The following is a 12411-nucleotide window of genomic DNA, read 5'->3' on the forward strand; positions in this document are numbered from 1 at the left end:
TCATCAAACGGCTTTTTGGGATTTTCTTTAGCAATCTTGTGAACTTTAATTTTCAGGCTGTAGGAGTTCGTTTCCCCTCTCGAACGTTTCAGCCTAATTGTCCCTAAATGAGGATCACCTGTGAACACCTGCGGACTTCCGGCTGCGGGCGGTTTTCTTCTTCTTGTTGCTTCGCGGCGGTTGCAGCCTGCATTTGGGCGCATTACCGCCACCTAGTGTTTAGGAGTGTGGCTCAGAAGCGAGTAGCAATAAATAAATAAATCCAACAAAAAGACAAACACCCCACTCACTCTTACGAATTTCAAAATAATTTTAATGCCCTCACTTCCTGTCCAATATACTGAATTTTATCATTTTCCTCTCCTCTCTCCCTTTGCACTTTAATATCGCTTTCACTTCTTTCCAAACGATGGTAAAAATTTAATGTGATGGTTATTTTCAAAAGGCAGACCTGCGTTCCAATCATTAATTTCGTGTTCCTTGGGTAAATGTAAAATATAACCGCCGCGGAGACATTCCACGCAATAGTCTTCATTATGGGGACACCTGGGGACCGGTGTTGTAGTGAAGGCGGATCCAGCTCCAAAATTAGGACTTCTGCTGACACGTTTAATGCCGTCAAAAGGTGCCTCGTAATATACAGTACATATAAAGTCGCATTAAATGGCTTCAGCTCTCACTTGCATCCATAACGTCCGACCCTGGAAGCTTTAGTTATTTTAATGTTTCTACCCGGCCAGCAGGGGGCACTCATACAGTTTCACAGAGGAATCGTACGACACGCCTGTTTCATTCTTTTAGACAAAATCATTTCAAGTACATGCGTCATGAAGGTCATATCTTTATTTAATGGTAATTCAGTAACATTGCAAAGATAGGCAGGATTAAAATAGCAGTTGTAAAAAAGTGGCTAAACTGACAGAGCATCATGTAACCTTTTCAACCTTACAAGATTATCAGTGATTTTCAGGCAGTGCATCGAGAGCTTCACAGTGCTTCTTCCACAGGCTAACATTTGCTCATCATCCTGAATGCTAGCATCAGTGAGGTCCTTGAGGAGAAAAAAATATGGCTTCGAAACAGAAGCATGTCTGTGACATTTAAAAACTACATTTGATTCACTAATCCTCGTTTCATTAGTCCCAATTTGTTTTGTGATTCTCCAAGGATGCATCCGTTAGTCTTTCGACCAACATTTTCAGATTTATATGCAGCGGTCTGAGGTTGCTGCCCACATAACAAAATAATTACAGCCTATTCAAGCCAAGTCGATCGACAATTAGGGCCTCGACCAAGAAAGCAACGCCATTACACATGCGATGTCTTCTTACCCATCCTCTCTTGTAATTTAACACTGATTTGTTCTGCTAGCAGCATGTATTTGTGCGGGGCTGAACTAACCTGATTAGCAAAGAACAAAATATATGCCAGAATTAGGTGTAGAACTGCCGATACATTTCCTGCCTCACAGGGGAAACACTTTCAGTTGTTAATGTTGCACATTCCAACACATCTGCAGGTTTTTACAATTTTCTCTCCAGCGGCAACAAAGACAACTGTGGTGTTGTGAGATCAACACCCAATTTTGGGAGCAATTTGAAAGTCAATAAACTGGTGATCAAATGGAAACTCAATGCTCTGCCATTTCTGTCTTGTCTTGTTGCCAGACAACCCTTAAACCAGGCCGTCGATTTTCAAGATTTAGCTCGAAGCACCTAAATGCAAATATCAGATATTTGTAAGTCTTCAACACAAACCTTTGGATGTCTATTAAAAAACCCCGAAACATTCTAGATCTTCTATAAATGTTAAATAAAGAAGCATGTGACGTAACATATTGTCATGAAAAAGTGACTCCAATCCAAATGTGGAAGCAACAGTTAACACAACAGTCAGAACAGCAATTGATCTACACTTCACACACATTATTCTGATGCATATTTTCCTACACACACCTTACACTGTATTAATCAAAGACATAATTTACAGGCAACAGACCTTAAAACAGTGTTTCAGTTGTACTTTCTTTCAGTATGCTATTTAGCCCATCTGTTTGTTTTTTCTATTTTACTGACGACACACTCTTGGTTGTTAAAGCTATAATTCAGCTTCATCAAATTACAGACAACGCTTGTTTTGCTACACGACATCCAAAACACAAACCAAAACTGGAATCAAACCCGGAAAAACACCGTCAGAGGTCATGACAGCAACGACACGGTGGGTCCAGATGCGACGCAAGCTTCGACTTCACTACACGTCCACCACAGAACATATGCAAATGTGCAGCTGTCACATTAAACAGCAGAGCTGGCGAACTGCAGCCGAGCGAGTGGAGAACCAGCGCGTACCAAGACGTAAAGCGGACAAACACACGCGTAGCACCATCGCAGAAAAAGAAAAAAAAAAAAAAAACAGTCGGTAAAAGTTATGACTAAATGACTCAATACAAAATCAATCTCCTCTCTGTTATTTCTACACCAGAAACAAACCAAATACCTTCCCAGGAGGATGCTGCATTCAAGTCATGTGGGAAGAATCAGCATTCAAATCTGTTGCAGTGGTTGTGTAAGAGGACTTTATCTGCACTTGAAAAGCTTCCTTGCACAAAACACACAGACTTAGTCAAAGCGCATTTGATTCAAAATGTCAGTACAATCCAAAGATCCAGAAGTACTTATTGTGACAGCAATGTGGTCAACATGTTTTACCGATTACAAATGAATGCTTCGTCTCCAAACTGGCCATTTTTTCTCTCTCTTTGACACTCTTCCCTTTCCCATGGGACTTGAATGCAGCATTTGACACTATGTTTTCTCACTCCATCATATGAAATGCTCATCTATAGGAAATTTCTGCCCCCTCAGGTGCATTTCCAAAGTCCTCAAACCTTCTCCAAAGCTCTAAGAGCATATCTAGCTCTTGGCCAATGGCTTCAGGACAAATTGTGACAGCCGCCACACTGTGTTCCCTGCTTTGTCATCATTCACTGCTCAATCCTGGGCGTGTAATCGGGGCGACGCGTTTGAATGATCTTCGGCCGCGGGGCGCGAGCCTTGTCGTCTTGGTCACTGTCGCTGGGGACCGGGTTGCCGACCTGCTCATCCTCGCAGACATGCACGACCACGCTAGGGGTGGTGGGGGTGGCGGTATGAAGTTCATACTTCTCCCCTATGAATCACAGAAGAATCGAGCTTTCAGGCAACCGCGACATTTACACACTCACAACATATTGACAAAAAAAGCCTGGTCACTAATGAATGTGTCCTTGCTGTTAGGCAGCAGCCTACATTTTGATGCAACTACAGGTCTGGACAAGCCCGACATGTTAGCTCAGGCCCAACAACATACCTGGCCCTAGTTTGGAGATGGCACACAGCAGGTCATAGTTGATGACTGGGGTGGCATCCTGAGATTGTTCCCAGCCCACTGGAGGGGACGCAGGGGGCGAGATCAGGAACTGCTTCTCTGGCTTTGGGGGCTCAAGCCGAGGACTCCCTATGTGGACAGACTGCAGACAGGGAAGGCAAAAATGAGTTTGACGGGCGGACGAGTGGCAAATGAGACCGTCGGGGGGAAAAAAACAATACAGAAATGCTACAATCTGCAACTTAAGGACCCATGCTAGCCAAAACTAAGAAGTGATGCTGGAACAGTCACTGTGTTTCTTCCCCGGATCACACTTTATTGTCTGGCAGAGCGTTACAGAGGTTATTCAATAATTAAGGTGTGATTGAAAAGTGGGCAAACAAATCTGATGTTTCTCCATGTAAATCCCACACAAGGCTCTATTTTTCTGACACCTAAATCAAGCTCCTGAAGAGAGTAAAGCGCCTGATTGAAATGAGACAGAGATTTTGTAGGTCCATCGTGCAACTTCAAAGACATCACCTGGGCAAAGTACAGCCTCATCTCTTTGCCGCTGAAGTCGGTCTTGTGGAGCCGTAGCCTCGCTTCAGCTGCAGCCAGCGCGTCACTGAAGCTGATGCGAACACGCCGGAAAGACTTGAAGTACTGGAACTGCACCTCTGGGTCGAACGATCGGAACAAGGCTTCGAAACCTGCCTGGTGGGACAAGAGCGACAAAAATACAGAGTCAATTCACGACAATTTGAATCAATTAGAATCGAGTTATCATAAAAGCTAAAGCAAGAAGCAGCTGTGACAGAAAAGCGGCCAAAAATAAGGTGACACTGAAGCGAGTGTATGCTGGACTCGGGCAGCTGTGGCCTCAATTTTAGATGAAACATCACGGTCACAGATGCTAATTTAAAAGATGAAAGACAGACGACCTTGGCTGTGACATCCACAAGGACACAGAGACAATGATGCAGATGGCCACACGTTAATAATCTGTTTAACCTCTGGCCTTGCAACTTCGAATCATTACAACGTCAGCAAATCCTCCGTGACTGCTTAGGTCAATGTGTTAGAGTTGATTCAGCCCCTATTAGCCAAGAAATATTATTAACTTTGAAAGGAGCATTCAAAGACTGTTAAACATAATTGTGGGAGAGTGAACCACTAAGGCAGATCCTGAAGAGACCGATTATGTCACCGTGCGAGTTAATTGCATGATTGCCCCTCTTCAAAGATGACGGAAATGGAAAGATGGAAAAAGACGGAAAGATTTTCCACTGGTCCTGACCAATTCAAGAGAATAATCCGTGTTCTGTCGAGAGGATCGGGTTACATCAAACACGCCGTCGCAGTCATCAGAGTTTAAATACTCGGGATAAAAATAGCATTTCACAAGTCCTCCCTGCCTCCTGCATTGAGCAGTTGGTGCGACGCACATGCCGGTCTGTGCCGCAGCACAAGGCACATCCCTGTTGACGCTGCCCTGCCGTGGTGAATTTTAAAGGACAGAGGACACTTTAGGTGGGCTTTGAGTGGATTCGCAAACAAAAACAGGAAACGCATTGATCTCTCACTTCCTGTTTATGTGGCACTCGATTCTCTCCACTTTTTCTGTTGGGCAGCTACCGGTGGCGATTCTGTGAATCTTGTGGTATGAAAACATGTTGGTTCAAATGGCAACCGTGTTAAAATGGTACAGGGAACGTGCAACGTATGTTATTTTGATGCATGTTCTCAAATCCAGATGGGATCGTGCTCACACACATTACTGGCGTTTGCAGCCTTTTTATTCCAGCCTCCACGCCTGATTAAAACCCCTGACTCTCAGACACCATGTGCCTCCTTTAGAGAACATCTTTGGTCATCTCAAAAGCCCAGCAGTGATATTATAAACCCAATTACATCACTATGACATCACATTTGGGTCATTTTCTCACTGGTGATTGTTGTCTCACAGCCTCACTGGCTAATCTATTCCGTGCTGAAAAGATACTGAAAATATTTCATCTACATATCTGCAATCTGCTGCAGCACATGAATACAGAACACCTTTGCATGTACAGACAGTTTAGTCTATTTTTGATGCCAGGCAACACTAAAGACAAAGAACAAAAGTCACAGCTGAGTGGTGTGTTCCAAACACTGGTTGGAGCCGACCGGTCTTACCTGAGCCTCCGGGTGGTTGAACACTTCCTGGTTTGTCACAGAGGCTACAAGGCAAAAATGGTTACACTTGGTCGTCTTGATGTGCATGATGTGTGAGCCGGGCAGCCGGAACCTCTTCCACTTGATGGCTGAAGCGAGGCCGCAGTGGGACAATGAAACCCCCCTCAGCGCAGACGAAGACGTTGACGGTGGTGGTGATGGTGAGGATGACGACGATGAAGAGGAAGGGGGAAATCGGGGGGAACGGGGGAGCGTTGCTTTCCCCAGCGTGACACACAAAAAGAGGTAATGGAAGCTCCTCAACAGGAAATAGGTCAGTATTCCCAGGGTGCACGGATCTTCTTTTGTCTTCACCCTGAGAGTCCAAAGTGTTGCAGCATTCTTCTGTTCAACTCAAAGCCTCCGAGCCCAGATCCCAAGGTTAGCTACTCTGGATTTCAGAAGCACTGCTGCTTCAACACTCTTCCTCCTGCAGCAGTTAGCAGACTGAGGGAATTTTCCAGAGATTTGGGTGTGGAGAGCTGGAAATGTCATTCAGCCTGTTTTAAGCTCGCTCCGGATCCCCTCTCTCCTCCTTCTGCTCCACAGGCGCTTTAAATGAGCCTCCGCCATCCAATGACGCATGACCCACTATCCCCTCCCTCTCATGGGCTCATTCATTCACTGCAAACCAATCGACTCATGGAAGTGGGAGGGACCTGGCTTCTACGTTGCTGCTCTCCTGACAGATGCAGCAATGCTGACTAACCACGCAGAAATAGGGACACTGTGCACGGAGAGAAATACGGGACAAACGACGGCAGATGCCCCGAGAAAACGGACAATCAAGCCACATTCTGATGCTTCACGCCCAGGCATAAAATCCTTTGCATTGTGAAACCTGTGCGATAAATAGATCTTTTTCCACCTTCATTTCTCACACACACACACACACAGCACAGACACACGCCTGTGACAGGGAATGTAGAAGACGCCGAGTCAAAGGACAGCTGCAGACAAAAAGGGAGATATGAGGGAGGCAAGAATAGAAAAAGCAGAGAGAGAGACTGGTGGGAGGAGGAGGGGAAAGGTAGTGCTCATGGAAAGTATGCAGTTTGATAACATGCTTTTAGGAGGTATAAATAGAAGAGTTTGAAGTGGGCTGGGAGGATGCAGAGCGTTCTGCAAGGAAAATCATAGCTCGACTATGGACCACTCACTATAATGTGCACCTGTGTGTTGTATCGAAAAATCAATTAGTTCCACACATTCAACATCTCCTGGAGCGAAACTGAAAAGGGAACAAAACACTCAATAAAAACTATTCTCTGCTTGATTACTAATAGCCATGTAACAGTTGGGGTGGGGGTCTTTTGGGGGGCTGTTGTGCAAAAGAAAGACTGGAAATCTCACTTTTCTGCCCCTTTATGGAATCAGAAAAGCAACAGTACCGATCAATGACCCGATTTGCTCTGTGTACCGGGAGTAAAAAATCCACACAGACGTCATAGTGGATAATGTCGCGACACCTGTGTCACGGTTTCCTGCTCGACTGACCCGTTTCCCAGTAAACACTTGACTTATCACAGCAGGAAAAGAACTGGATTTTGCAATCAATAACAATTTTGTTTTCCTCAAACCACAAAGTGAGTCATGACAATGTGAGTGCAGAGAACAGACAGCACTTTAAAAATATGGCTAACCCCTTGGGTTTACCCTGGAACTGAAAGGCTGCTGGATTATTATTTACACACCGTGTACATGCACGTATATGCCCATTCAAGACGATCACACTATGAATGGACCAACTAAGCCTAACCCTGACCCAAACCAATTCAGAACCGAGGTGGGAGAGCACACTATCTCGGCACTGACATCTGGCTGCTGGTCCGGTTGGAACCGTGGTGGTGAGAGCCTTATTTCTGCCCTTCATTCTGAAGGTGTTAATGCAGGCTGACAGTGGCAACAGCATATGCTCCGTGTGTTAAGGATGGAAAAAGCCTGCGTGGAAAATGAACTGGGATGAAGCGTCTGAGGCTTCTGACAGTGGAGCTGACACTCTGGTGTTAAGCGTTGTTTGTTGATGTTAAACATTACCGTGTGAACATGTGTGTAGGTGCTAATCATCTCCAGAGCTCAGCCTCTCCCCACTGTGAGCGTGTGCCATTTTTTCCGCTCTCCTGTTTTTGTTTAATCTTCCCATTTTTTCCATTCCCTCACTGTACAGACTGGCTGGCAACACACACCGACAACTGACAGCTTTTGATTATTATTCAACTAATGTGTGTGTGAGCCAAAGCCAGTCAAATATTTACGGCTGATTTTACGGTTTAAACTTGACAGTAAAAAGACTTTACGGTTAAACTTGACAGTAAAAAGGCCTGTTATTTCCTCACTATATTTTAGACACCACCAGGAACTCAGTTGCGTAATTTAATGAGATGTTTTTATTTCCTAACTTTTCCCGTTTCCTCCTTCAACACCTTCTGATAATTATCTTATACAGATAAAACACAGTCTCAATATTTTAGTTTTATTCATATAAGACAGAGAATTACAAATGAGAAGGATTGATTTTTTGCATTAAATACAATTTAAAACAAACAAACAACAACTCTCAAATCGGAATCGTCCTGTGATTTGACTTGAGTCAGACAGGTTTCAATTTCCAGAACCCGGACTCCAGTGACAGGCAGTCATTGTTGGCTCAAACTAAATTCCACACCAGAACAACTAAAAGATGATTAAGCAGTGACACACTTCTTCCTTTTCCAACTCTTTCTGGAGACGGAGATCTCTGAAACAATATTTTAGGGTCAAAATTCAATTGAAAGGAACAAGTCAGCTTTTTTCCATGTGACACTCTGACTAAGAGCATGTTGAGCAAAACAAAGCTACTCAGATTTTCCACTTGCCCTGAACGTGTTTGTCTGCGGGCAGGTTCAGAGGAGCTCTTCTTCTCCATCTATTCATCCATGTCTAACCTGCTTATCATCTTGTGTAAGAAAAAGCACACACAGAAACCATAATCAGTTAATTATTCTCATTTTTCCCCTATCTCAAGGACCCCTCCCTCCAGTCCTGGCCCTTTGGAAAAATCCACCGAGACTTTCAAAGTCGTTTTTATTCTTTGAAGGACCTAAGTGTGTTCTTCCATACCATTTATTAATGCCCCTATTGGCCTGGTTTCTGCTCCAGTCGGGCTAAACAACTTTTTTGTTGTACAAGTGGAAAACAGATTCCATTCACCCACAGACCAGATCATATCCTCAGAAATGTATTAAAGAGACAATAAAAGCATAGCCACAATTACCGGTACAGGAAATTGTTACTTGTTATTGGCTGTGCACTGAGTAAGTTACACAACAGATATTCCATGGCTCATGATGCTCTTTTTCCCCAACAAAGGCACATTTAGGTAAGAAAAGGAGGTTAAAATTAACACAGACTGTATGCAGAAGACATCAGTTTTAACTGGATACAGTAAAAGCCATCATTTAATAAAGGATTCTGGATACAATAAGGCTGTTAATGAGCATCAATGAGTGAAACTTTAAATTTGACAAACACAATAATGTCATGATCTCAAACAATTATGTTATGGTTTAAAAAATATTAAATCACAACCATTGGGAGGATGAATGTAACCCAAAATTGCAATTATTCAGGATTACTGTGAAGCTTTTTTAAATGTAGGCCAACCCGAGGCTTACCTCAAAATAAGAATTCTACTTCAAGCACATTGACTCCACTAACTCACATTAGAACATTCAGAAGAACTGATGATACACGCACGCCCTCGGGGGAACGTTATTCCACACACATTTACTGACCGTGACGGCAGACACCCATAGGAAAACGAGCGGGATTATGGATAAACACAATGGGGGAAAGTCATCAAATGCCCTTTGCCTGTGTCATTTGTTGTTCATTTTCCACAACGTTAGCACCTACACCGTGCCAAACCTTACACAACTGCCTGGGCGTGTATGTGACGGGTAACTGAGCCCGTGTTTTTGAGGACCTGGTCGAATTTGCAAGCACAACTGTGTTTGGACAGGACAGGGATTCTATCCAGTATCTGCAGAATCCCCCCCCCCCCCCAGTTTCACAGTGAGCATGATGGCTGCTCAGAGTATAAAATAACAACAAAAACCCTCCATAAGTACATTAGATTTGAAGACAAATGCATCTACAATCTGTGGTGTATAATTTCCTGATTGTAATTATTCATGTTGTCCTATTAGATATTAAAACATAACAAATATTTTCTTGAAACGAAAAACTACCCTTCGAGCACTGACAGATTTAAGAATAAGTTTAGGTCTGTGCTGTCCAGCAAGTATAAAATAACATTTAATGGGGATGGAGACAAGTTTACGAGCCCTCCACAGACAGGTGCTTCTAACTTTTCCCAAGCCCGTAAATCCTGATGAGATAGTGATGGTGAAGTTAAAACAGCTTGCCATTGCAGTCACTTGTGTTGTCATGGAACAGAGCTCCCCCATCCAGGGTGCGAGGTCAACTATTTCAAAAGAGCTGATCTCATCACTTCAGTGAGTCACGGTGTCCTTTATATTCCATTCAGAGACTTAAAATGCACCGATGCCACTCTGTGAAAGGAAATTACTTCAACAAAACCATTCAGGTTTCCAAAACGTGATGCAAACCTGTTAGATGGCACATCAATGCACGTTGCATATTTATTTGCAGCTCCTAATTCACAGTGTATCCAACATGATGATTATAAATGATCACGGGGTCTCACATCAATAGATCTGGGTTGGTGCTACTATGAGTAGAAACTCTTTCAACCTGTGAGACGGATGTCATTGTCGACATTAACCCCTCAGGATAACATTAATGGTCATGAATAAGTGTGTCCTTGTGTTGTCAACTCAGCCATAAGAATTCCTTTACTCGTATCTCCATCTAGTGGTCCGAGTCCCACATATATACAGCTGTAATCCTACAGGCGTCTGGGCTGGATCTAATGCACGAAACCTCCTTAAAAACCCGCCGATCACACCAGCGAGGCCAGATTTTACATGACATTGTGACACATCTGGTTAAAAATCGGAGTTCTCCAGATCGACGAGCGACCAACAGGCAAAAAGAAACGATGCAGAATAAAAAGAAAGCATTCGGAAAAGCTTCTTACCTTTATACTGCCTTCATTGAATAAATCCTCCGGGACTTTGTAGGCTATTAGAGCGTTGGGTAGATCAGTAAACTGGACATCGACTGTCGCCTCTCCGTCTCCGCAATTCTCTACCTGCTGCATCACGACTTGGGAGTATCACAATTATCTTGTGGAGACACATGAACCAAAATTAGCAAAGCACGACTCCATCAACATCAACAAAAAGGGCTTTCTAATGCTCACAACCCATTTTAAATGCGCGTCTTGCATACACCAATTATTGTATTGTGACTATAATACCTACCAATAAAAACGTGAGTGATTTTTCATGTCAATGCAGCGCTTTTGTTGTTGGGTTTCTAGTAACAGCCGGTAGAAGTACAGCAGCCCCCGAGCGTAGCTAACGCAACAACGTTCAGGTGGCTAGCAAGACAATGCTAATGTAGTCCGAGATTAAACTGAGAAATAACAAGTTGAAACAAAATATTCCGCGTGTTAATTTGGTAGCCTGAGTTGTCATGAACAAAATCTGGACAATAGGAACTAATTTAATTTTAATTAGAGAAACACCCCGATAAATTAACTAGCATGACGCAGCTAATACAGGAAGTGACGAAATGGAATAGACAAGCGCTTCCGGTTTACGACATTTTCTCAGTTGTTCTTGCGGGTCCCCTCCAGTATTCTGCAAGACTACTGTTATGGTCGTAATAAAGAGCTTTTTTTTTTTTTGCATTTTTAATAACGTCTGTTAACAAACGTTTGATAAAAGCACAATCAATTTACATTCATCCACTACATATTAATTCAATTGAGAGTTTCAAAGTGATGAATGTTTAAAATTTCTATTTTACTTCTCTGTCCTGATGAAATGGTTTGTAATTGCTGTTTAATTAATCAAAGCTGAGAATGCATAATAAATGCAGCAGATGACAAAATGATATATAGTGTGTCTGTTTTAAAGCGTTAGACTCAGAATATTATGCTCATGGGGCACCGGTCCCTTGGTGGCAGGGCAATAAGCTTCTAGTCATGTGGAGATCAGCCGCCATTTAATCCCTTGGGAGCCAGAGAATGAGGGAGAAGGAGAGAGCGAGAGAGTGTGTTTTTTGGTTTTTAATTCTTCTTAAGGTGCAGTTCTGACTCAAGAGCCCTATAGCCACAACCAGAGAGCAGAAAGAAAGTATCCCCTCAACCTGTCTATCTTTGGATATCTCAGGATCAAGATTTTTATTTTTTTATTTTCATTTGGAATTTTCCTTGACCATTAAGTGCAAAGTATTGTATACATTTTTGATGTCACTTCATTAGCAGTTTGGAAACTGTAAAATATTTTTTACTCGTGACATATAACATTTATTTTCTTTCTTAAAAAAATTGGGCTGGAACATTGGAAATATTAATTGCTCTGGACTATCCTTGCTTTCTTTTTCTGGAACCTTGGCAAAAGGAAAGTAGTGCTTTTGGAATATATTTGACACATAGCTAAATTTATTTCCCTTGTACCTCAACAACCAGACCGTCAACTAATTTCTGAGTGCCATAGTTTTTCTCAAATTTCTCCAATGGCTCAGTCAGACAGTTCAAATACAGACCTGTCAAACGGTGCCATTGTGCACAGCCCTGTTGGGGTTTTTCCAGATCTGGATACCCAAAGAGGAGGGGAGGATGAGCACAGAAAAGAAGAAGATGATGAAGTGGAGCTTGCTGAAGAGGTAGGAGAGGATGTTTTAATGATGGCGGGAGATGGAGAAGAAGTTGGT

The 12411-nt window shown here is 43.0% G+C and overlaps 1 protein-coding gene across 2 annotated transcripts; it reads right to left on the reverse strand.

Moving 5' to 3' along the window:
- Positions 1–823: 823 nt before the first annotated feature.
- On the reverse strand, positions 824–11256 carry LOC101065066 (calcipressin-1). Of its 2 annotated transcripts, XM_003966510.3 has the most exons (5): positions 10953–11256; positions 10667–10814; positions 3892–4065; positions 3352–3511; positions 824–3171 (listed from the first exon to the last, which is right to left on the reverse strand). In XM_003966510.3, exons 2-5 carry the CDS (start codon positions 10787–10789, stop codon positions 2987–2989), a joined length of 642 nt encoding a protein of 213 aa, XP_003966559.1. In that variant the 5' UTR covers positions 10790–10814; positions 10953–11256; the 3' UTR covers positions 824–2986. The 2 variants fall into 2 exon arrangements, with proteins under 2 accessions (XP_003966559.1, XP_011604533.1); XM_011606231.2 differs by lacking the exons at positions 10667–10814; positions 10953–11256 and adding an exon at positions 5527–6505.
- Between the last annotated feature and the right edge of the window lie 1155 nt (positions 11257–12411).

Source organism: Takifugu rubripes, chromosome 8 (genome assembly GCF_901000725.2).
Source record: "Takifugu rubripes chromosome 8, fTakRub1.2, whole genome shotgun sequence".
Taxonomy (NCBI): Eukaryota; Metazoa; Chordata; class Actinopteri; order Tetraodontiformes; family Tetraodontidae; genus Takifugu; species Takifugu rubripes.

What these genes read in the sequence shown, in the direction of transcription:
- LOC101065066 (XM_003966510.3), bottom strand. Translation starts at nt 10,789, where the DNA reads ATGCAGCAGGTAGAGAATTGCGGAGACGGAGAGGCGACAGTCGATGTC. An exon ending in TCAATGAAGGCAGTATAAAG is followed by an intron (nt 4,066 to 10,666) that starts GTAAGAAGCTTT and finishes TTGTCCCACCAG; the next exon opens with GCAGGTTTCGAAGCCTTGTT. An exon ending in TGAGGCTGTACTTTGCCCAG is followed by an intron (nt 3,512 to 3,891) that starts GTGATGTCTTTG and finishes CCCTGTCTGCAG; the next exon opens with TCTGTCCACATAGGGAGTCC.